This window comes from Xenopus laevis, chromosome 6S (assembly GCF_017654675.1).
Source record: "Xenopus laevis strain J_2021 chromosome 6S, Xenopus_laevis_v10.1, whole genome shotgun sequence".
Taxonomy (NCBI): Eukaryota; Metazoa; Chordata; class Amphibia; order Anura; family Pipidae; genus Xenopus; species Xenopus laevis.
The window spans coordinates 26454281-26480249 of record NC_054382.1 but is presented as its reverse complement, the minus strand read 5'-3'; the positions used below and the strand labels follow the sequence as shown (position 1 = coordinate 26480249).

The 25969-nt window shown below is 39.6% G+C and overlaps 1 protein-coding gene and 1 pseudogene across 1 annotated transcript in view; one reads left to right on the top strand and one right to left on the bottom strand.

Annotated features, from left to right (window-relative positions):
- The window catches only part of slc25a13.S (solute carrier family 25 member 13 S homeolog), a 97001-nt gene extending 89013 nt beyond the window's left edge, over nucleotides 1-7988 (top strand). Inside the window, exons 16-18 of the mRNA XM_018269193.2 lie at nucleotides 4830-4988; nucleotides 5068-5158; nucleotides 5799-7988. Of these exons, the coding sequence (XP_018124682.1) occupies nucleotides 4830-4988; nucleotides 5068-5158; nucleotides 5799-5988 (440 nt within the window). The 3' untranslated portion in view covers nucleotides 5989-7988. The remainder of the gene's footprint in view (nucleotides 1-4829; nucleotides 4989-5067; nucleotides 5159-5798) is intronic.
- A 6037-nt stretch (nucleotides 7989-14025) lies between these two features.
- LOC108719675 overlaps nucleotides 14026-25969 on the bottom strand; it is a 58181-nt pseudogene continuing 46237 nt past the window's right edge.

Sequence of the window (25969 nt, the reverse complement as noted above, 5' to 3'; positions counted from 1 at the left end):
ATAATTGAATATTCATCCTGTCTGCACCTCATCGAGATGGAAATGTTCAAACTAAGATCCCTGGGTAGCATGGCATGTGAGTTGGTTCTCTTAAGTGCATCTGGTGCAAAATGAGCATACCATTGTGGTTCTTCACTGGCTAAATGTACATTAATTGCCCTTTGTTCTTCAGTTTACATCTCGAATTTTAAGCGGGACTTTAATGTGTTGGTATGAATGAACATGTGCAGTTAGATACTGATCAGCTGGACAGAACCCAGGAGCCGAGCTGTCTTTGCTCAAAAATGCATCCTGACCAATCACTCAAGAGCAGACATTGGAACATATTGTATGGGTTCCCAGCTCTTATACACATTTTTATTAAAAGATTTTTGCATATCGGTTCTTGTTTAACACAACCTGTGCACGTCTATTGATGGCGATGGCTCCCAGGGTTGGTATGTTGGTATGGCCTAAGCATTCAAGAATGTTTTTGTATAGAAGCCTGATCAGATACAAATGCCTTTATCCTTGTCTCTTTCCAACCCGTTTTATTGGAACAAAACAACCCTTTAACATGGAGGCTTGTGTGCAGCCATGAATTGGAAGCATACATTTACAAGCCAAACAATTTCTGAGATTCAGTCGTTTTCTTTCAAGCCGCTGATGTGATTGCAGACCGAGATAATTCTCTTTTGAAGTTCAGTCACAGAGGCAGTCTTTATAGTTTCATTTATGTCGGGGCTACAACATCTACAATGGCTTGGAATCAACGTTTTGCAGCATGATCGCCGTACACATCTCTCCAGATATGGAACAACACTAGAAAGAGAACTTTTTCTATTTTTCTTTCTACTGTAATATAATATGCGCCGTGAATGTCAACAGGACTGACACAGGATTGTCTTTTGGGAACTTCAAGGCTTTTTTTCTTTTTTTAAGAAATCTTAAGTAGTACGGCAAGTGCTATTTAGGATACTGCCTTATCCGGAGCCACTGAAATATGAAGCTATAGAGAGCTGCTTAATTTACACCGGCCGTGTGTGCTTTTTTTTCTTCATACCCATTCATATTTCTGCAATTATTTTACCCATCACATCTCTTTGAGACCTCATAAAATAATACTTCATGATGGTCCATGTGCAGTTTTTGTAAATGATTAACTGAAGCCTTAAAGGAGAACTAAAGCTTAACTAAAGACGTAGCTAGAAATGTTGTACATTATGTTTTGGGCTTCTGTACCAGCTCAAGGCAACCAGAGCCCTTTAGCAGTAAAGTTCTGTGCCTCCAAAGATGCCCCAGTAGCTCCTCATCTTCTTTTCTGCTGATTCACTGCACATGCTCTTTGCTGCTGTCACTTACTGAGCTTAGGGACTATTTTACAATATACTGAATATAAATATAATTCAAAAGGGATTACAGCAGAATCTCAATACGTGGCAACTAAGAAACCAGTGCAGTTAGCTTCAGAATTTAATAATCCTCAGTCGACTGAAGGAAACAAGATTCAAATAATGTATATTGTGTAATTAAAGTTAATTTTGCTTGACTAATGTGATAAAATAGGATTTGGAATAATTTTTTTGGGGTGACGGGTCCCCTTTAAAGTACAAATACTAATAATTTAGCTAGTAACCTCCACCATCTGGGCCCCCAACAATGAATTTTTTTTTTATTATTGATTAAATTGGTAAAGGAAAATCTTTTACATTTAACCCCCAAAGGAAATCGTGGATATAGTGACTGAGCCAGTGTGCAATTCTTCCTTTATATACTTTACTATTGATATATATGTGTGTGTGTATAAACGAGCTTTTTTTAGGTGTAGATTTTTCATTTTTAATCATAAAATTATTCTAGAGCTTTGCAGTCATTTATTAGAGTGGAACTTCTCTTGGGGCTTCATTCTTTCATTGTCAGTTTGCACAGCTCTGAAAATGTGCCCAGAGTAGAGGGACTCATAACTTCATTCAGATCATGATTGTTTGACCTTGTATAAGTATCACTTATTTCTATAGGCCGGCATGCCATGCAGGTCATCCCACTCAAGGAACGTGTAATTCATTAGCCCACAGGCAGTGCAGAATGAAACCAGAGGGCCAGATGGTTCTGCTTAGAAGATCTCACCAAATGAAGGTTTTTGGAAAAGTTGACCTTGTCATCTGCAGTACTTATTCCTACCAACATACATTCCCATATTTGGCATTATTTTGTAACCATATTTCTTAATTTACCTTCTGTTCAGTCTATTCATCTGTTCTGTATCTGCGCTAATATAAGGCCACCGCTCTTTCAGGACACGGAGATGAAGCCTCTGTAACAGTTGGCGCATGGCGATTCACAAACACACTCTGACATGTGTTATTTATTTCCTTTCTAATTTATATGTGAAACACAATATATATTTGACCATGTACACTGTTTTTTTTTTTCTTTTTGCCATTGTAAATTGAAATCATCATCCAGAATTCAGAGTGGAGAAGTAGAAGGTTGCAGAGCGAATGCATTGGTAGAGATGAAAGGCTTCCTGAAACCTTAGCTCTGTTTGGTTTGCTGATTTTGCACAGCGCTGTTTCTGTACAAGGAAGCCGGGTTATTTAAGGTGGTGGCAGGCGCTCCTGCATGCGCGCGCCTGTGGGTAAGTGGTGGCGGCAGTAGTGGTGAGGCTGAAGTACTTTTTCAGCTCTACATGTGTTCCCTGCCAGGAGCCACAGAGAGGCGTGAAAAAAACAAAGGCAGAATAGCTTCCACTTCCAGAAATCTGAACTTAATCATGAAACATGTTTGTGATTTCTTAAGCACAGTTTGGGGTTTTCTTCTACATTTAAAGGGTAAAATGGATATTGAGTATGAATAGTGATTTTTTTCTTTGGCTAGACCATAGTGATTAAAAGGTTGATGGCTACTGTGTATGTATGGCATATCTTCTCATATTGGCGCTGATAAAAGAACAAGCTTTTATTTATATATAATATATGTGATATTTTTTGGTTTTGAATGAAGAGTTTGATGACCTTGATCTGTTAACCGTCCTGGGAGGCCACAGAGCGGTGGCTTAGGAGGTTCAGCTTAAGGACCAGTTAAAGATTTCAGCATGAAACACAGAAAGAAATCGTCAGCGCTTGGTCTAATTTACACTGCGACATTGACCCGCTGCTGTAGACACCATTGTCCCAGCGCTCGGTCTAACCCACATGTTTACTGGGGACTTGATTTTAAATGACCTACAAACTTAAAATGCTGTAAGTGTAGGAAGGAAATTATTCACAGCTAGGGTTGCCACCTTTTAAAAAAAAAAAATTACCGGCCAGTGGTGGGGGCGGGAACTAAAGGGGCGAACCGTGACACAAAAAGGGGCAGGGCCAGCGGGCCGTGACACAAAATGAGCGGAGCCACGGGTTTTCACCGGAGGGCAAGGGCTTTTGTAAGGGTATTACAAGTAACCCGCAGCTACATTGCCGATAAATTTGTAATACCGGCCCCGGCAGGTGTTTTACCGGCTAGGCGGGTAAAATACCGGCCGGGTGGCAACCCTATACACAGCTGTTTGGTTTTTGGCTGTGGCTTAAAAGCTCCCAGCTTTCCCACTCGAGCTCCTGAGCTAAGGGTAAGTGCACAATGGGCTTACTACTCAGTCACACTGGTTGCTGGGGGACTTGATTTTAAATGCACTACAAACCGATAATGCTCACAAACAGTGTAGAACTCACGTACAATGAGGGGCCTTGACATGGCACATCTGCTTACATATTTTGACCAAAGTATGGTACTAACATATCATTTTTTAAAGGCAAACTGAGCGCTGGAACTATTTCTCTTTCTCTAAAGATCTCGGCATACCTACTTGCTTTGTTATATACACCTGAAAGCCCAGCTTGCAGATCAGGGTGAAATTTGCAGAGTATGTCCAATGACTCTTCAAGATGCTTCTGAAAGCCCAGGCTAAAAGGGGTTGTTCACCTTCAAGTGGTTATAGAATTGCAAATTCTGAGCAAGTTATTTAAAAAAAACACAAGAAAAATTGCAAATTGCCTCCAAATATCACTCACTCTCTATCATACTAAAGTCCTTAAATGCCAGTTATGGTGAGATTTGGGGAGAATAGACATTTCCCTCCTACCTGAAACCCCAGCTTGAAGGTCAGTTAGGGTGAAATTTTAGGGAGTATACCTTTTGAATGTGGTTCACTGGTGAAAAAAATTTAGGGACCTCTGTTCTAGATACATCTGAAAACCCACTAGTTAGGGCGAGATTTGGGGAGAATAGCCACTTTCCCAGATATACCTGAAAGCCCAGCCTGAAGATCAGGTAGGGTGAAATTCTGGAAGAATTCCTACTTGCTCTGAAAACCCAGCATGCAGATCAGTTATGGTGACATTTGCAGAGACTATTCAGTGGCTCTTCTAGATCTGAAAGCTCAGTCTGAAGGCCAGTTAGGGTGAGATTTGGGGAGAATAGGCATTTCTGTTTCTTGATATACATGAAAGCCTATCTTCAAAGTCAGGGTGACATGAAAAGCATTTTCTGTCTTTTACATTCTTGGAATTATGACAAATTACACCAATACTGTCCTATATCTGTATACTTGTTTAGAGCTAAGGGGGCCTGACCAAATTGGACCTCCAACAGGGAACTACTGTAATATGTATGGCAGAATTGGAATCTACAGCAACAATTAAATAATCCAATATATTCCAGTTTTAAGGGAAATACAAATGGAATTTGCCATTTCTTATGGAGCCTTATATCTACATGACGGTTACTTTATTACTGAATTTTATTAAATATTTATTAAAAATGGTTGAGAAATTAGACAATAATTTATTTTTAATGAGTTATTTTTTCAACAGGTATGCCAGCTGCATCTTTGGTGACCCCTGCTGATGTCATCAAGACAAGACTTCAAGTTGCTGCCCGCGCAGGCCAGACCACTTACAGTGGCGTCATAGACTGCTTTAGGAAAATTCTTAAAGAGGAAGGTCACAGAGCTTTATGGAAAGGGGCTGGAGGTAAGAATGTTCGTTTCATCTTATTGCCGTCAAGTCATTTAGAAAATAATAAACTAACGACTATCCATTATGTTTCAAGCTCGTGTGTTTAGATCCTCTCCACAGTTTGGTGTGACCCTGGTGACATACGAACTCCTGCAGAGATGGTTTTATGTTGATTTTGGTGGAGTGTAAGTATTCAGCTTTCATATTTGCTGACATTTCCTTATGTGCGTTGCCTATGCACTGTCTGAGCAAATGTTGTGTTGCTGTTCTCAACATTTGGATAGGGTAAGTTTGCGGCTAGGCTGCACAAAGTACCCACGCCCCTTTTCATTTCCACAATGCAGTCCCAAACTTAAGAAGATTTTAGCACTGCTTTCTAATTTGATTCCCCATAGAATAATAGAATCCAACTGCTTTTGCCTGTTGAACCCTTGATGAAAAAATCACATTAGAAAAAAAGAGATAAGCCAAGGTGTTCCCATATTTTATCAGAATGTCAAGGAAATGTATCAATTGTACTTCATTTCAAAATGCCAGGATTCCCAATTCAGCAACTTCGTGTTAGGTATTGGTGCGATTTTACACTTATTCGTCAGATGTTTCAGGTGGGTGGAGGTATCCATAATTTCTACATTAGGCAACTTCCAAATCCTTCACAAAATTCTAAACGGAGCCAAATACTAAACTGTGTCCTCCAAACAGTGCTAGGAATCCTGAACAGAAGCCTGGCTTCAATGCATCCCTTGTGCAGGTTCCATTCCTCGTTTTGTTAAGCTGCGATGTTCAGCGCTTTGTTTAAAGTGAATTTTATTTCTCCCATTACAGGAAACCGAAAGGGTCAGAGCCAGTTCCTAAATCTCGAATCACGCTGCCGGCTCCAAATCCTGATCACGTAGGAGGATACAGATTAGCAGTCGCCACGTTTGCAGGAATTGAAAGCAAATTCGGACTCTATCTCCCCAGATTCAAGTCATCACCACCTAACTCAACGACGGTCATTGCTGCGAACCCTTAAGAAGAAGTCTACGGCCCAGTGGAATTTAACTTAGTCATTTAATGGATATGTTACAACATTTCAGTCTTCTAATTCAGTCTTAGGTTACATCTTTTATTCTAGAATGTGTTTGAGATTTTATGGCATCCATATATTTTATATGTGTCTAATCATTATCCAGTCTAATTCCTGCTTTAGCTTAGCACTGTCCGAGCTTCCTTTTGAGTCAGGGACCCATGAAACTTATTGATTGCTATTGTAATTTAATAAAACAAAGGATATGAGACTATTGAAAGGTCAGTTTTAATAACCTAGTGGAGACCACGCTTCCTATTCGAAGAATAAAATTCTATTTATGCATGTTTGGGTAAAACCTGCATTATTTAATGTTACACACAGCTTGGTTTAATACGCACACTGGGTGGCTTAAATACGCAGCAGCTTTCGGCCTATGGGTTTAATATACAAAAATCTGCCCCTCTATAGAAAATAATTTTATGCTTCCTTTTTGCTAAAACAATATATTTACAACTTCCTTCACTATTTATCAGCAGCCATTGGGATACTGTTTTCTGGACTTCTCAATTACTGAATCATTAGTAGAAACCTTGAGTAGGAGGTGTTCAGAGAAGCCATATTGCTCATTCCCTATCTGCCGAGAAGCAGTATTTCTAATATTATATATCTTGTATTTTGTTAAGATGTAAAAAATCTCTTCCAATTAAGTTAGATATGCAAATTTCCCATAGATTAACTGCAGTAACGAAGTGGTCCAGGATGTTCCATGTGGGTTCAGGTACCCAAGCAAATATCACCTGTTACACTGAAGCTAGTGGACAGGAACTTACCAGCAACTATTGGTCTGGTGCCCTGTCTGGCTTGTAGGCAATGCCTTTACAAGCTAGGTTGTCACACGAGCAAGTGGCTGCTTCCATCTTGCAACTAGCAGCCAATCAAAGAGCCAGAAAGATGGTCTTCAGCTACATCCCGTTGAAATTACAAGCTAGGTTGTCTACTGAGCAACTGTCTGTTTGCATCTTGCAAGTGGTTGAAAGAGTGGTAGTCAGCAAGATGGTCTTCAGCTACATCCCCTCGTCTGCTTCTAGAGGTCGCTTTATAGAGAGCCCCTTTGCCTCATATTTACTCATAGTCCTCACCATGATAGACATTAGTATTTTGCTTTATCATAATAAAAACTGCAACTATTGACAAGGATGTCCTTTGTCATCTCTAAAATGATGAAGCACAAAGACAGCCATTTGTGTGACTAAATGAACTGCAATTACATTTTTCTTTTTGACTGTTGAATGTCTGGCATATACAAATCTTACCAGCTTATCTATCAAACCATCCATGATAGACCTTGAGTAAGGAAGCCCTCTCTTCTTCTACACTAAGGAGTAATCATGGAGCCTGTGTGTAACCTGTTGAATTTCATATAAATTTAAAACTCTTCTACGCACAATATTTCCATCCTGATTGCAATGCAGATTTTTATGGATGTACATTATAAACGACACATTATAACAAACCTTATAACATCTCAGTGACCAAATTCCTTCCTTGAAAGCTTCATACCAAATTGCTTTAAGATATCCCATGCCAACAGATGCCATACAATGTGTTCTCCGAACATCCTTCAGCCACTTCAAAACAGTGGCTGTTGATTCCCATTCCCATACCAGCTAGACCAGCACTTTTTTAGAGAGTGTCCCTAGTTATGGCTCAGCTCAGGAACTATAGCCTTTAATCCAATGAGTGTGGCACAGGTCTGCACTAAAATGCAATTGGGGCACAACTGTGACCAACTTTCAATAAATTGCTTTTCATTTTGAGGCTGTCAAACAAAATAATCAGTGTTTAAATGAAGCACTTGTTTTATTAGCTGTTTTGGAAATGAAATAGGAATTCCATGTACTGTATTCATAGCTGCCTTACTGAGTGTTTGGAATCAAGACCGATATTTATATTTTTTGCTCACCGATCATGTAAATCCCATTAAATTGACTTGTAGAAACAAATGTGTCGTTGATTGATTTATGCTGTAGAGCAGCAGATATTGTTTCATACACTCTGCTCCATGTGTTTCTTCATAAATGACCGGATTATCTACTGGGCTATTGTGTGATTAAGGAAAAAGAATAATTCCAAATCCTCTTTTTGTTAGGTTTCATATACAGTTGTGTTCAGAATAATAGCAGTGTGTTTAAAAAAAAGTGAATAAAGCTCAAAATCTTTATAATAGTTTTTATTTCCATACACATAAATGCATTGCGAACACTGCACATTCTATTCCAAAAATTGATCACATTTGTGTTATTCCTTTACAGAAAGTGAAGAAAAGGGAATATTTGGCTGTTCCAAAAAATAGCAGTGTCTGTATTCTTCTTTACAAACTAAAACATTCACTGTATAAACTGAAATATGTTTCAAGATGTTGCTTTCCTTTGAATCACTGAACTAATAATTAGTTGTATAATCAGTGTTTCTGAGAACTGCTGCTCATCTGTGTTACATGGAGTCCACCAACTTCTGGCTCCTGTTACATTCCACAATTCTTCTGCATTTCTTGGTTTTGCCTCAGAAACAGCATTTTTGATGTCACTCCACAAGTTTTCTATTGGATTAAGATCCGGGGATTGAGCTAGCCTCTCCATAACGTCAATCTTGTTGGTCTGGAACCGAGATGTTGTTCATTTACTGGTGTGTTTGGGGTCGTTGTCTTGTTGAACCCCCCCATTTCAAGGGCATTTCCTCTTCGGCATAAGGCAACATGTACAACATCAAGTATTTTGATGTATTGAAACTGATCCATGACCCCTGGTATGTGATAAATAGGCCCAACACCATAGTATGAGAAACATCCCCATATCATGATGCTTGTGCCACCAAGTTTCACTGTCTTCACACTGTACTGTGGCTTGCATTCAGTTTTTGGGGGTCATCTGACAAACTGTGGTTGCTAGACCCAAAAACAACAATCTTGCTTTCATCATTCCACAAAATGTTGCACCATTTCTCTTTAGGCCAGTCAATGTGTTTATTGTGCAAATAGTAAGTTCTTCAGCACAGTCTTTTTTTCAACAATGGGACTTCGCAGGGGCTTCTTGCCCAATAGCATGGCTTTACATAGGCCTCTTCTAATTGTAACAGTATCAATGGTAACTTTACACCTTCTTTGATCTTCCTGGAGCTGATCATTTGCTGAGTCTTTGCCATTTTGGCTATTCTTCTATCCATTCCAATGTTAGTTTCTTCCACGTCTTTCAGGATTTGGTTGCCATTTTAAAACATTTGATATCATTTTAGCTGAGCAACCAATCATTTTCATTTGCACTTCTTTATATGTTTCCCCTCTCCAATCAACTTTTTAATCAAAGTACTCTGTTGTTCTGAACAATGTCTGGAACAACCCATTTTACTCAGATATAGAGAAATACACTATAACCAACAAGCACAACATTTGCTCCTTCCTTTCTTAAATAAGGGCCGTAATTGACTCCTGTTTTTTCACAGAATGAATGAGCTCACTAATTGAACTCCACACTTCTATTATTTGGAAGAAGTTATTATTTTGAACACTGCTTTTATTTGGAACAAGCCTCAATTAATGATTCAATGACACAGAATCAGCAGCACGTCATGACTGTTGGGTCTGTTAGTTTTCTATGACTCTACTACACCTCCTAGTAAATTATTTGGCATGTAGAAATATAATTTCTACCAAAAACAGTGACTGACCAGGTTAGTGATGTCGGACTGCTGTTATTCTGAACACAACTGTATAAGCTGTCTTCAATGAGACTCCTGAATGATGGGGCAGCTGATGGGCCATAAGCAAGTAATGACAGATGGTTTGGCACAAGAGATGGAGTCAACCAGTTCTTCCTAAAGGCCAATCATATCAGGAAATGAGAATGCACTTAAAACCTTCCCTTCTCTTGCTGCTTATGGCATTACACAATACTTGAATCAGTTGTGCAATGTCTGTATCGTTCAGACAGTGTTGGACATTCAAAGATAATTAGTGGGATTTAGTTATGTGTGCCGGCCTGAAACCTGCATGTCAGGTAGGTTTGGGCTAACACACCGTTTGTGGGTTGAGCAGGTGACCTTATTGTACTGCCTTCTGCTTCCAGGCGAGTTGGGAGCAGACGGTTGACTTTTCTCAACACGCACATTACTGTGGGATTGTCGCCCAATGCTCCATTAAAAATGATGCCATTTCAAACATCCATTGTTCTCCGGAAGTCATAATCATTAGAGTCGCTGCCGAGAAAAAGACCCACCAAAGCTTCAACGTGTTGGTCCCAAGAACAAAAGAGGTTTTTATGTCCTGTAATGTACACATACAATGTCATCATAGTGCACAGGAAGACCACATTTTGATTTGACTACAAGATGAATACTAGGCTAGTTGTGTGTATGCAGGACATGGTATACAGCTTTCACCCTCAATTACATCAAACTGACGTCTATTGAAGCTGGAGGTGCTCATTAATAAACACAATATAATGGCCTCCTACTCGCACCAAAGTGGTGGCAAAGTATGATCTCTGTGAGTGGGAGTGAGCTGATATGTTTCATATAAAATGTTGAGCAACGAGGCCTCGATTGGGGGTGAAAAGAAATAAAACATTAAAAAGCTAAAGCAGTCCTTAAAGAAAACATTTCCCTATGTAATAATAAGATATAACAAAAGCAATAGCTTCACTGATGTTTGCCAATAACTAACATGTTCTAGGGCAACCAGACGACAAAATGTTCCTCTCATTTGATTGGTTCGACATAAAATATATGTTTCACTGCAGACGCTTGAGTTCCTCGACTGTGGGATAAGAACTGGCCTTTTTATTTCATAGAAGGAACTATGCAGTCGCCGCCGTATATTATCCGGAGAAGGAAACTTCAAATCTGTTAGGTATTTTTTATTATGTTTTATGGGTCTCCCTGGTGTCATTCTGGGACCACAATCTATTTTCAGACGGCTAATGTAACCTTCCATAAAATCATCTGTACCCAAACTTTTAGAGAAATACGGCTTGAATGCTCCCAAGTAATAGGTATTTAAAGCCCTGCTCCATAAAACTTGCAGATCTTGTACAAACAAGCTTCTTAGAGTATTAGGCAGTATTTGCAACAGCTTAGATAGAGATAAGGCAACACTCGTTAGGTTCATGCGCTAGACTCGTTTATTTGAATTCTTTGAAATAAATATGTACCATACAGCAGACCGCAATAAATAAAGAGCAGTGATGTTCCTATAGACCGTCCATTCATAATGTTAAGTAACCAAGTGAAATACCACATCTGAAGTCTCCGGCATACCCCAATTTAAGGAGGGGAAACCACATCTGCACTTAATCATATCTACTTCAAAAAGATTTAATATGGCTCTGCTTGCGCGGCATACAGTATAGTCTCTCATTTAGCCATGTGTTTCAAGGCAGAGCCAATATAGAGTAAAGCGCTGCTGAATCCATACAAACACTGGTTTAAAAGAAAACTAGGGTTAAATTGTTTTGGAAAATTGTGTTGCTTTAAAAATAAACATTTTTCACAATAGCTGAATACGAGGCCACGTTCGTTACACAGGTCTCCAGCCTTTCCTTTTTTCTCATAATTATAAAATAGAATAATTTTAGAATAATTGGGGTTGCCATCTTGTGGTAGAGGCAGACATCTCCCAGAGTGTGATAAGATTTTATTATATAGTTCTGCAGCCTTATTCAAAACTGCATCTCCTTTATGGGGATAGCCGTACTTTTAGTTTGGGGGAAAACTATTTGTGATTGAGAGAGTAAAGATGAAGATTCTATAGTGAACATTACAATGCTTCAGCCCTAGACTAAGGGTGCATATTATATGGTATGTTACTACATATGCCTGTAAAACTAATCTCACATGCAGGAACATAGCATAATCTAAGGGTTTTCATCTACATTTTTGTGGTTTTGGCATATATCTTGCATAGCTGGCTGCTGAACAGGCCACTCAAGTTACACATCGCCAGCACTGATCATTTGATGTGGTAACTGTCATATGCCTGCACTTTGTACTTCCCATTACAGCCCCCTCATACCTCCATCCACTGGGAAAATAAAACACAACTGTCACGGTCGGCACCCTAAATCCAGAACCAATGCTAAGCACCCAGTTCTCGGCTCTTGCTTCTGCCTTTAACAGCCGCCTTCACCTCGGGAGGAGCCCTCGGCTAATTGGATGCCACCAGGTCTTATTAAGAGAGGTGCCAAGCGAAAGGTTCTGGACGAGCAAAGGGGCACAACTGTAAGCAAAAGTCTTTTGGGCAGAAGGTCGCAGTACAAGGCATAGGCATATGCATAGCAAAGTCAAAACTGGCCGGGTCTGGGCAGGCAGAGCACAAGCGGAGTCAAACAGGCAAGAGTCAAACCAGGAGATCAATCAGAAGGGATACGGATAAAGAAGAGACGATTACCAGGCAAGGTCAGGATTTAGAGATCAAAATCATCAAAACAGGCAGGGGTCACAACAGGAATCAGGAAACAGACAAAATCGCAGAACAGAAGCACCAGGGACTCAATACAGATGAATCTATAACGGGCAAGGAATCTACACATTGAGATCCCTTTTAAACATTTGAACTTTGCGACAGCGCGCATGTGCCTTTAAATAGAGGAGACGCGCGGAGTGCGAGCCCTAGGAAACATTCACAGAGGAGCAACGCAGCGTGACAGGCGTCCCCGCCGAGGAGGCAGCAGGCGTCCCTGCTGACCCCCCTCCCACTAGACCACCGGGGTAAGTTATTACAACAACACCCCATTCTCAATCATATTCATCGGATGGGGGTTATTCTATCATAAATAAATTATTAAAAGCTAGTAGGATAAGGGGAGGAAGCAAGGTGAAGAAATAATGGAAGAGGAACTGAATTAGACATGAAAGGAGGTAAAGGTGGCCATAGACGCATCGATAATATCGTACTAAAACATTTTTGTACGATATTCGGTACGTGTATGACGGGAGATGGGCCAATCGTTATTGGCAGAGGACTTGGATATCAGTCGGCTCGTCAATCGGGTTGGGCGGAAAACTTTGGTCAGGCACCTTTGAAGGCACCCAAAACATCGGCCATTGTTAGTGCTGAATCGTCAGCTACAGATATTGTTTCTATCTGTATATCTGACAATTCTGATCTACACGTGTGTATTGAAAGATATTTTCCAGGGAAGTTTGGGACAACGTAGGGGGCGCTGTGGAGGCAGCAGGATGAAAGCGAGTCTTTTAGGCAAGAGCTGGCTGAACCCACAGGACACAGACAGGAAAAGGGCAGGAACAGGGTGACGACGTCGATGAGTCAGACTGGAACAGGTGCAGAGTGGAACAGGACGGAGAGGGCGAAAGTCAGTTCTGGACTAGACAGGATGAAGAGGGCGAAGGTCAGGACAGGAACAGACTGGATGAGACAGGACCATGTGGGGCGTAGATCAGATCAAACTGGGGATAGAGTACAGAAGGAGTGGACTGGATAGGGAGAGGACTGGATATAACACAGGTTAGGTACAAGGCAGAACAGAAAGCAGGAATTAGAAACAGGCAAGGCAATGTCGGTTCAAGGTCAAGGTAGGGAAGGGTACTAGGTAAGGTCAGGTTTGGAGTGAGGAGCAGAGCAAGATTCAGAATAGCAAGGAAAGCTGGGCAGGGCAAGGTAAAAAGCAAGGAAAGATCAAGGTTTAAAGCAGGACCGGAGCAGAACTGGAAGGGGAAGTAAGGCAGATCAAGACAAGGTTCAGAGTCTGGCAGGACAAGACAGGGAAGAGTTCAGACAAGACAAGGAAAGGAGGCTAGAGCAGGAACCCTTAGCTAGGGACAATGCCACACTGCTAGTTTGGGAAGCCAACGCTCAGGCAAGGAGTGTTTTGAGGGCTGGCATTAAATAGGGCAGAGTCAGCCCTGATTGGCTGACTGCAAACCAATCAGGTGGCTACTGCAAAGGCTAGGTAATATATAGTGAGCGACTCTGCAGGCTGCTCACCTGGCCCAGTGGTTATGACATTGGACCAAAAACCCAAAGGTCCCCCAGTTTGAATCCCAGCAGAGCCTGACAGAAAGATCATAAATGTTATGTCTATGGCCACCTTAAGGGAAAGAGAAGATCTAGAGGAATTATATCATCCCTGTGTTGAGCAAGGATTTACGTGGGATTATAGGAATTTTTTTTTTTGATGAATCTGGTTTTGTTTAAACTCAAACTTTCGATCCAACCAACTAATAAAATATATCTGTAAATAAATGTGCTTGTAAAAAAAACATATATGCTGGCTGGTCAGGAAAAGACATCTATTCTTTAAGGCTGGCGATGAAAGAGGAGTTCTTTCCTACACTTGAAATTACAAAATAGCCAGGCTTTAGCAGGAGGATTTGCCTGAATCCCATAATACTTAGTCCTAAATCTTTACACCGTGGCCAACAAAACCCCAAAGCCCTGATAGTCCTGAGATTTGACTACAAAGGAGGCAGAGGGACCATTAAAATAAACAACAATAATGATCATTACAGCCAATTCCACGTAATTATTTTAATGCAAATGAGGATTTGGAATGGTATCATTTGTGGAATATTTTGGCGATTATTTATCAAATAGCAGAAAATAATGCAATGTCATACGATTTGAAATCTCTAAATATTTTTATTTAAGTTTAAAATCTCAAAAAATCAAACAAAAGGCTAAGATTCTATAGATGTCAGTGACGTCAAAGTTGAAGTTAAGAATGTTTATTTGCGATTTTTTTGTTTTATTTCAGTTTTTATAGACAGCTGATATTTTGCAGAGTCATTGAAGATGAATGGAACAATGTGAATAGTTCGGATTGATTTTTTTTCTGCATCATTATACAATCATGATAAACACATTCAAGCTTTTTCTTAAATATGATAGAGATCTCAGAAAAAAAAAACAAAATCACAGGGAAAAGGGAGACTGATTTTTTACGATTGTGAATAATAATAAATATGTCCCTTTGTTACAAATTAATCCTAAAAAAATAGATGTAGTTATTCCTGCTTTCTACCACACTATATACCTACTGGGAGTTTACTAGTTTAAAAATAACCTTTATAGTCTCTATTTATGCAGACATACCTGATTCACAGATTGAAAGGAAACCATGTTACTCTAACAAACCTTTTCCCAACAATGCTTAGAGTGAATCCAACTCTTCCCTCACCTTGTTTCATTGTAAACTGATGGATTCAGGGACTTGAAAGTCCCTCTGCTTTCCATACTGGATGGTATATGGATTTTCTCAAAAGTGTAAGCTCCGAAGTCTCAGAATATTTTTTTACAATGGAAGAGGGTGAGGGAGATGCTGGATTACTCTGTGAGCCTAAGTGGGGGACTGGTCCCTACAGCACAGGTAGACTGTTATACTTTACTTTAATCTGAGGAATTATTTATGTCTGGCTAAAAGATAATACATTTATAGTTATTTCTGGAAGTTCAGATTGTATTTGGGCACCTTTTCAATATAAACCCAACGGAATAAATTCAATGAAACCTAAGGGAATGTCATTAGCGATTCTGCCTAACTATGATGAATAATATAAACAATACCTATACTAAATACTTACAGAAATCCTAAACAAACCCCTACTGAAATCTTTAGAAAGCTGCTATTTCGAGGCACTACATATAAACCAAAGAGCTATCGTTGAGACCAGTGCAATAATCCATGATCCAAAAATCTGTAGAGCAAAGAATTTCCAAAGAGGCTGGCTAGTTTAGTTTTCTCATGCCACATGTGCTCATCAGAGCAACTTGACATAAAATGCCCATACACAGGGCCATAAAACCTCCAGAGTTTGACTCCATGGACCACAAAAACATCTTAACGGGCTAAATATGGGACCTTCAGGAGGCTCTGTATAACCAGAACATTTCTTCAGACCACATTATTGTGATTATGTGGTCTTAAGATGGTGTGTTTCCATAGGCCAACTATATGAAAAGTGCAATGTGCAGTGGTTTTACACAAAGGAGCAAACCTATTTCTCCTAGACTCTGTTTAAAGGCACGTCACCTTTTTTAAGTGCACAGAATACTGTATGCAGAGAACATTCTAATTATACACATTTGTATTTATGCACATGGAACACTGTGTTCCTTACCGTAGAAAAAATATTCTCAGTATGCATTTATAGAATAGAATTGAGTGGCAAAGAGTTCCATTTCCATGAAAAGCTCAGGGGCTGTGCATTACATAGAATTAATTTGTAGGCACCCAACTGACACTGTCATATCTTGTACACACATTTCTAATTTCCTCCTCGTGTCCATCACAACAAAGTGCAGTGCATTTACAGACGGACAACCTACCCAGTCCAACAGTTTTTTTTAAAAACAATTTAAATCCAAACCAAGCTTAAAATTTAGACTCTTATATAAACCCTCTTTCTTCTCTCATCCTAAATACCCTTTTTAGCATTGTTACAACAATGACAGAAGAAATACTCAGTATAAGGATTAAACACTCAGCATCCAAACAAGCTCATCTTCAGAGCTATTTGAGTTAGTTCCATGATGCTACCATATTATTCTTATAATACCAAATGAAATAATGCTTTTTTTTCCTCTGGATTTAATAGCGGTGTTGCAGAAGATGTGGAGAAGCAAGCATCTGAAGTAATGGTTCTAAATCATCCTAAGAAAAATGTTAAACATATTTTAAGCTCGGTCACTTTAATCATTAGGAGAACTTTTCTGGCCAAACCAAACCATGATTTTGAGGGCTTCAGTATCTTCTACAGAAGTTCAGAGACCTAGCATAGGGTTAGTTTGTGAAAAACAAAAAACTGTTTTCAATGCACCTCTCGCTACTTTTGTTTCATTGAGAATAGCTGTCTCTGTTCAATGCCAATTTTTGAAATAAAGTCTTGTTACAACTTTGGACCAAAGGGGGATAACACCCAGTCTGTACTCCTAGCCTCAGATTAGCAATTAAGTGGGAAACAGGAATATCACTGCCGGTATAGAAATCTGAGATGTAAGCAAGACTCACTTCAGAAAGCCACAGCAAAAAAGAGGACACTGAACAGCAGGAAATATTGTGCTTGCCAAGCCTGAGTCTCCCCTTCAGGTGGACAGTTCCACAGCCTCTCCTTCGTCTCGGTTGGCCCGGATCTCGACTAATGTGCCAGCAAATCGGCTCTACTCATCGTTATGTGGCATAGAAAACTGAAGAGAGAAAAATATGCAGATATTTGAATTATTATTTAATAATAGCAATGTCAACACAATCTGCAGAGAGGAGAGGAAGCATCTCCCAGAAACAAACATATGTTTATCGAGGACAATATTGTCTTATGAACCAATGTTTGCCAACACCACAGGCACTTTCTTCAACTTGAGCATCTGAATGATCTGCAAGGTTAGAGTGGAAGGGGGGACTCTTAAGCTGGCCATAGATGTTGAGATTTTTAAAAGATCAGATCCTGATCGTGAGACTACGATCTTCTCAGAACGATCGTACGATCGTACGAATTTACCATCAACTAAAAAGACCAATTTGCCAGGAAAACAAAGGGGAGCTGCCTGCTTGGCCCTGCAAACATAGATAGATTGCACTGGGACCGACAAAGATTTTTTGACCTGGCTGATCAATTTCCTGACAGATGTCGGCCGAAAAATCGTAAGATGTACGATCGTTCGAATCCCACTAACCGCACGATAATTTTGAAGGATCGGTCGGGCTTCCCTAAAATCGGTCGTTCGGCAAGAAGAATCGTCACGTCTATGGGGAGCTTTAAGTTCTTCCATCCAACTGCTCATACTAATAAAGACCTGCAGGCAGCACTGTATTCATGGGGCAGGGTCTCATATAAAGTTGGTTCTATTATTTATGATGTGACTATTACTGGGGCTCTCCAGAACATGTTGGAACAAGGTTGATGGAAGTGGCTTTCAAAAAAACACAAAAGTATAAGTGATCAAGCAGGGCTAACAGTTGGCATTCCAATTCATCCCATAGGTGTTCGGGTGGACTGAGGTCATTGATCTGTGCAGTCCAGTGAGAATCTTCCGCTCCCCTCTCTGCAAACCAATTCTCTATGAGCCTAACTTTGTGCAAGGGGACGTTATTGATCTTGGAGGAAGGGGACTAGCCCAAACAAGGAGGGAAAAAAACAGATAATTATTTTCTCCTCCACATTTATAGTCACAATTACCTATTCAGCTAGGTAGCATTCAACAGATTGGCAGATGGTATACTGGGATTTATTACTCAATACAATCTGTTCCCACTGCTCCAATGTCCAAAGGTGGGCACCTTTACACCACTCCAGCTCAGCTGACATTTGGCATTATGCATGGCTGTCAGCCAATAAAAACCCATATTACCTATCAAAAGGTTCTTGTGCTGATGTTCCTAATATGGACGGGAATTCAGAAGTGAATTTCCATTTGGGGTGATGCAATTTTTGAATGGGGTGTCCATATACTATTAGCTATATGTGTCCGAATGTTTTTGGATCCATATATTGTGGAATTAAACTAAGTTGTATTCATCTAATAAAAAGACTAATTTCAGCTGCAAACATAGTTGTGCATAATTTAAAATGAATTTTTCAGTCTATTCCGTAACATAAACCAGCTGGCACAATAACGAAAATTGATGACTGAAGCAAACTACATAATAAACACATTAAAATCAGATAAGATGACTGCAGCTGAAATGTAGAAGGTGGTGAAGGTGGTGATAAGAGGAAAAAAGGGTGAAGATGATTTCACTGGATCTCTCAAATTGATTGACACTAAGGGGCCGATTCACTAAGGGGCAAATTCACTAAGAATCGAAGTTGTGCCAGGCGCAACTTCGCCGCTCTTCGCCGCACTTCGCCAGACGAATTTTCGCCAGCGTTCCGCAAATTCACTAAAATGCGAAGTTGCGCACAGGGGTAGCGAAAGGTTGCGGAGTTGCGCTAGCGTTGTTTTGCTATATAAAGCGAAGTTGCACTAGCGAAGGCTAATTTACATACGGCGCGAAATTAAATTTCAATGGAGGAACACGTATCTGCACTACAAATGCCTAGAAAACCTTCAAATCTGCAAATAAAAATTTTATTTTGCCCTACACATGTGCCCACTGTCTAGGTAAGTTGCCATGCGTCAGGAAAAGTAGGGGGGAAGGAGGGGAGCCCCCAAAATTTTTTGATCTTTTTCAGCCTATCACCCATAATGTAGAAAACACTCCAGCGTTTTTTGGGACTTAGAAAAAATTTTGGCTTTTTTTGAAACAATCCCTATCTACTCTATTGCGCTTCGCCTGGTCTGAGGTGGCGAAGGAAGTCTAGCGTAAAAGGTAGCGTTCGCTACACTGCGCAAGTTAGTGAATTTGCGTAGTTTCGTCGCTAGCGAAGATTCGCCTGGCGTAAGGTTGCGAAGTAACACTAGCGAAACTACGCCAGCGTTCGTTAGTGAATTTGCGCAGTAGCGAAAATGCAAAACACTAGCGAATTAACGCTAGCGTTCGGCGCTTCGCGCGTTAGTGAATTTGCCCCTAAGGGTTGAATATCGAGGGTTAATTCACCCTCGATATTCGACTAGGAATTAAAATCCTTCGACTTCGAATATCGAAGGATTTAGCGCAGATAGTTCGATCGAACGATCGAAGGATAATTCCTTCGATCGAACGATAAAATCCTTCAAATCGAACGATTCGAAGGATTTTAATTCAACGACCGAAGGAATATCCTTCGATCAAAAAAAGTTAGGCAAGCCTATGGGGACCTTCCCCATAGGCTAACATTGACTTCAGTAGCTTTTAGATGGCGAACTAGGGGGTCAAAGTTTTTTTTAAAGAGACAGTACTTCGACTATCGAATGGTCGAATAGTCAAACGATTTTTACTACGAATCCTTCGATTCGAAGTCGTAGTCGAAGGTCGAAGTAGCCCATTCGATGGTCGAAGTAGCCCAAAAAAAACTTCGAAATTCAAAGTTTTTTTACTTCGAATCCTTCACTCGAAGTTAGTGAATCGGCCCCCTAAGCTAAGAGCTCATTTAAAGATTTGACTATAAAAACGCACAATACAACTAAATGCATAATAAAGCCACATCAACAGATGAACCAGACTTGAGCCCAATGAATCAGTAACCCTCAAAAACCCTGTCGCACCTGATTTGCACCAATGTCGCACCTGATTTGCACCAATGTCGCACCTGATTTGCAGTACAGTTGCCCATGTTTTGCTAAAATAGGCGCAGTTGATATAGACTCAACTCAGAGCAGGCCTGCAATTACACTGGAGTTATGGGAAATAAGGCTGCATTATGGGTGATCTGCATCCAAAATTGCTCTTGCACTTCATCAATGTCCCCTATAGTGACTTTATTATGTTGCTAGCAAAAAACATAGTGTGGGGGTTTTGAAATAATAAGACTCATTTACGACAGCAAGTGCAGTGATGAAAGTGAAATTTCAAGCACAATGTTTTTCCCATAATGCTGAGAATTTCAGAGTTGTTTTGCTCACCAGGGAGAGCTGCACCTGACGCAATTGCAATCAATACGTCAAAATGAATGCAACTGAAATTGCACTTCGACGTATGTTCATTTACCAAAAACACATGGTCATGGCACATGGTCATCTCCTAAAACTCCCCTAGCTAACGCATCATTCAGAACACCTTGGCTGGGAGCATCAGGGAAGGCAAGGTGCGAGGGAGAACTATACACAATGTCTACTTTTTGTAAATCCCTTGTGGCCACGTGAGCTGCACTTTACACCTTTTACAGGATTTTCAATCCAACGCCAAGTACAGAGTGAAAATTTCCACTTGATTATAGTTAGAGCACAAGGGCTCCTTGTATGGGCCCTAAGGAAAGACATTTAGCATGATCATCAACAGTTATCATTAATGGAGTGGATAGGGAATCTATTAAGCAACACCAATATACTAGATAATTAAAATAACACTATGCTTTATTCCATGATATCTGGAGCCAGTTATAAGACAGGCAGGAATGTTTCCAGAAGCTGAGGCTTGATTGAGGTTTTTCTTCTCCTTCTGTGTTAGAGAGATGCATATTGTTTTTAAATGGTTGAATGTGATGGGTGTGTGCCCCTTATTGACTGTTGTTGATTGTGTGGCCCATTGGGAAGAGGAATGTGTAACGGAAAACGCACTAGGATTGTTTCTACTGGATTAATAGAACTGTTGCAGCAATGCATTGCGTTATAAGGAGGAACAGAAAACAATAATGGGGAGTGGAGACAAATGTTCTTGCTGTTTTTTCACTGTAATTATATTTTAGTTGGGATCAAGTAAAAGGTACTGTTATTATTATTGCAGAGAAAAGGGAAATCATTTAAAAACATTTGATTTTATTTGATTAAAACGGAGTCCATGGGAGATGACCTTCCCTTGATTCTGAGTTTTCCAAGATCCCATACCTGTATTGTTCATCATATTCATCTCAAGGATCATTTATAGTAATATCACTTGAACCCGTAGATGATGCTTACTAAATTATTTTGCTCCTGAAAAATAAGGAGGTAAAAAAAAATTTGACTATGAAGAACAGACTGAAGAAGAGGAATTACCAAACTGACTATATGAAGTAGGGATAAAGGGGAACAATCGCAAAAATAATATAGGCTTCATCATACTGAAATAAGAAACTTTCTAAATCCTATCAATTAAATATTATTCATCATTTCTAAATTAATCAAGTTTATTTTCATTATTCCTCTCTCAGCATCTGTTCCTCTTCTCTCTTCACTCTTCGTCTTCATGAAGCAGTTGGGTGCCAGACAGTTCGATCCAATATATCTTATAGGGGGCTTCCTTTCCTAGAAGCTCACTCTGATTCCAGTACAAACAAAATCTAACAAAATTACTGCATTTTCACAAATTCTGCATGTAGAGAGACATGATGTCTGGTGATTTTAATCGAGTGAGTTCTAATACATCTTCTAGGAAAAAGGAGCCCCCTTATAACATATATTGGATCTAACTGTCAATGATTATCTGACACCCAACTCCTGCATGAAGAGAGAATGAAGAGAAACAGATGCAAAGAGAGGGATAGTGAAGATAAACTTGATGATTTCAGAAACAGTACAGAATGCTTAATTGATCGTATTTAGAAAGTTTCCTATTTCAGTATGCTGAAACTTGATTAAATTTTCATTTTTGTGATAGTTCTCCTTTAATAAAAAGATTGTATTACCCCCCCCCCCCAAATTAAAGACAAGATTCTCTTCTGATATTTTTTTTTGAGAGAGACTGTTGGCCCAGGCCATAACCAGGTCTAGCATTTCAAAAGAAATTTGAGAAGTGGCAGGCATGAGCTGAACACTAATTTGATTTGTGTGTAGTAGCACATCATGCTGCATTTTGTGTCATATTTTAGCAAGGCGCCAAGAGGTAATTATTGCTAACGAAATGACATAAACCATCCTATGCCAACTCGAAATAATGACATTACCAACTCCTAAGCCTTCAGATCTGAGCTACACTGTAAGCACATGTGGAAATATAATTTGTCCAGTGTTGCACTAGGCATGAAAAATGGAAGGATTGGTCTGGGTCCTGCTAATTTCTGCTCTCTGCAGAATAATTACTCTTTGCTGAAGCAGATCTCCACAAAAAGAAGAAAAAGGCAGATTTTGCAAAAGCCAGCCGGGGAAGAGTCAAGAAAGAGATATTTATAGCCCAGGGAGTGGCAGATATAATCCAAACCAGTAATTGTAGGCCTTACCCATCTAATTATAGGACATTTTTGGCATTGCTACTTCACCGTTGGCTAACTTTACTCCCTTGCATTTAATAATGTTATTAATAAGTTGCCTTGGTGAATGTATGCAAATGGATACAGAAAATACTGAAGGTCGTGTCCAAAAAAGACAACATTTTGGAATACTTCCAGTGCGGCTGATTGCCTAGTCATTTCAGCATTACTCAGAATCTCCTCGTTGGCTATCCAATCAGTTTTGGAAATAAAAGAAAGAATACTGCCCCTAAACTTTCAGCACATTTACTTACAGAAGCAATCGTCTGAAGATTTTCATAAATAGGTAATCTTATTTCTCGGCAAATTTTAATGCTCTTTGCAAAAGAATATTAAGGCTCATTAATAACCAAAAAGTGACATGTTTTTTACCCACAATCCTCAGAATTCCAGCATCATTGTGGGTGCCTGCAACATACCCAAGGCTCCCCTGCTATTCAGCAATGTGGATGCAAATTATTTGAAGATCTCTAAAACAGGTATGGGAACTGTTATCTGGAAACCTTATATCCAGAAAGCTCTGAATTATGGGAATGTTATGGGAGTGTCATCTCCCATAGATTCAATTTAATCAATAATTCAAAGTTTTAAAAATTATTTCCTTTTTCTCTGTAATAATAAAACCTTGTACTCAATCCTTACTAAGATATAATGAATTCTTAAAGGGATCCTGTCATCGGAAAACGTGTTTTTTTCAAAACACATCAGTTAATAGTGCTGCTCCAGCAGAATTCTGCACTGAAATCCATTTCTCAAAAGACCAAACAGATTTTTTTTATATTCAATTTTGAAATCTGACATGGGGCTAGACATTTTGTCAATTTCCCAGCTGCCCCTGGTCATGTGACTTATGCCTGCACTTTAGGAGAGAAATGCTTTCTGGCAGGCTGCTGTTTTTCCTTCTCAATGTAACTGAATGTGTCTCAGTGAGACATGGGTTTTTACTATTGAGTGTTGTTCTTAGATCTACCAGGCAGCTGTTATCTTGTGTTAGGGAGCTGCTATCTGGTTACCTTCCCATTGTTCTTTTGTTTGGCTGCTGGGCGGGAAAGGGAGGGGGTGATATAACTCCAACCTGCAGTACAGCAGTAAAGAGTGATTGAAGTTTATCAGAGCACAAGTCACATGACTTGGGGCAGCTGGGAAACTGACAATATATCTAGCCCCATGTCAGATTTCAAAATTGAATATAAAATAATCTGTTTGCTCTTTTTTTCAGTGCAGAATTCTGCTGGAGCAGCACTATTAACTGATTCATTTTGAAAAAAAATTTTTTTCCCATGACAGTATCCCTTTAATAGCCATAGGCAAACCAATTTCATTAATGTTTAAAAGCTTTTTTTAGTAGACTTAAGGTATGGAGATACAATTTACAGAACGATCCCTTATCCCTGTCAGTAAATTGGACTAATAGGTGTTAAAAAGTGGATATGAAAATTTTAGTAAGGAAAAAAAAACTGGATATGCTGACACCTAAATAAGGCCCACAATCCTTTTGGAGAACTGCACATTCAGGTAGTTAATCTTTCCTTTTCATTAAAGTGTCTGTTCCTAATCATGTCCAAACATCTCATAACACGAGTAAACAATCCCAAATAGTAAAAACTAGCATATTTTATGTATATTTTACAGAAAACTGCAACACTCTCCCTCTAAATGAATATGAATTGAACTGACTGAATTAAACCTTTTATTTTTTTTATTAGTCTGCTTGGCTTAAACTTTATAGTTAAAATATGATCCCTGTAGAAGTCATCCAAATGCAGGTCCCTATGGGGTGATACAGTTAAGTAAGAGGAAGCTGGGAAATTTGCTTGCCAATGCGACAGCCCAAAAAAGCTAGTTCGGGTAGATGCTCATTATACAATTACCAAGGAGTCTTTTTTTCAGTCTTTTTCACTTTCAAAGAGTTTATCAGTGTTTCTGCCACTTGTTCCACTTCTTAAAGAGAAATCTGCTGGGATCAGAATGGGTGAACCTATTTCTGTCGATACACAATATTAAAGTGGAAGCCAAAATATCTCTAACTTTTCTCTCCGGACTTGTGTTTAGTAAAACCAAGGGCCTTTATTTTCAAAATCCGAATATTTCTGATTATTTGAATTAAAAAAGTCAGATTGTTCCTTATTTATTATAAAAAAAGCACAATTTAATCGGATTGGGGACAAACACAAAAAAAAAAACGAGCGAAAATCAGAATTGTACAATGCGTTTTTTCCCGAAACGCTTGATTTTTTTTCCGTCGTTTTCCCGAAAAGTCAGAAATAGTGGGATTTTCAGGCTAATTCCAGCGCAGAACACAGAAACTTCTAAATAGGAAAGGGAACTCTCCCATTGACATATACAACCTCGGTACGTCTGAGATGCCAGATTTTCGGATTCAGACATAATAAATGATGATGTCTCCAGGCACCCAGTGCTTAAAAGTTTAAAGCGTACAAGGTTTAGATTAAAAAATGTAAAAAAAAATACAGTATTTGGTCAAACCTCATTCCTGGATTTGGCACATCCCTGTTTAATACCCTGTAGCGCTATAGTAAATTGAGTGCACCATTCTCTAGCTATAGGCTTCACCCCGGATGAGACCTTAATTATTCCAGGATAATCCCCCGCAAATGGTGTGGAGGCAGGGTGTAATATAACTGTATCTTGGTGCAGGGTACTATAATTGGGCGCCAGTGGTTCTTATAGCTTAACCAGAGAATATATTTATTGAACAAGAACATCCACAATGGAGTGTACATAAAGAGCAAGCAGGATCATACAACAGCGGATAGGCATATACTCACAGCACCTTTGGTCATTATCAGTCCCCGCAGGGAAAAGAACATATACAGCAGCGAGGAGGTACACCCAGCTTTCAGCCTTTTCCCTAAGTGGAACCTGAGGGGAATCTCTACATCCCTAGGTCTGTACACTTAGTCCCTACTTCTGGGCAATTAGTACCTGAGATCTTAATCCCAATCCTCGGGGAGCCTCAAGATACTCAGCTAAATAGCCTGTCTGTCTGTCACTCCTAGGGGTAAATTTATCAAAGAGTGAAGTTCTGCCACTAGAGTGAAATTCCGCAGCTCACAATTCATTTCTATGGAAGGCATATTTATCAATGGGTGAAAGTGAAAGTTCACCCTTTGATAAATACGCCTTTAAAAATCCCATAGAAATGAATGGAAAGTGGCGGAATTTCACTCTAGTGGCGGAACCTCACTATTAATATACCCCCTAGAGTGAACTC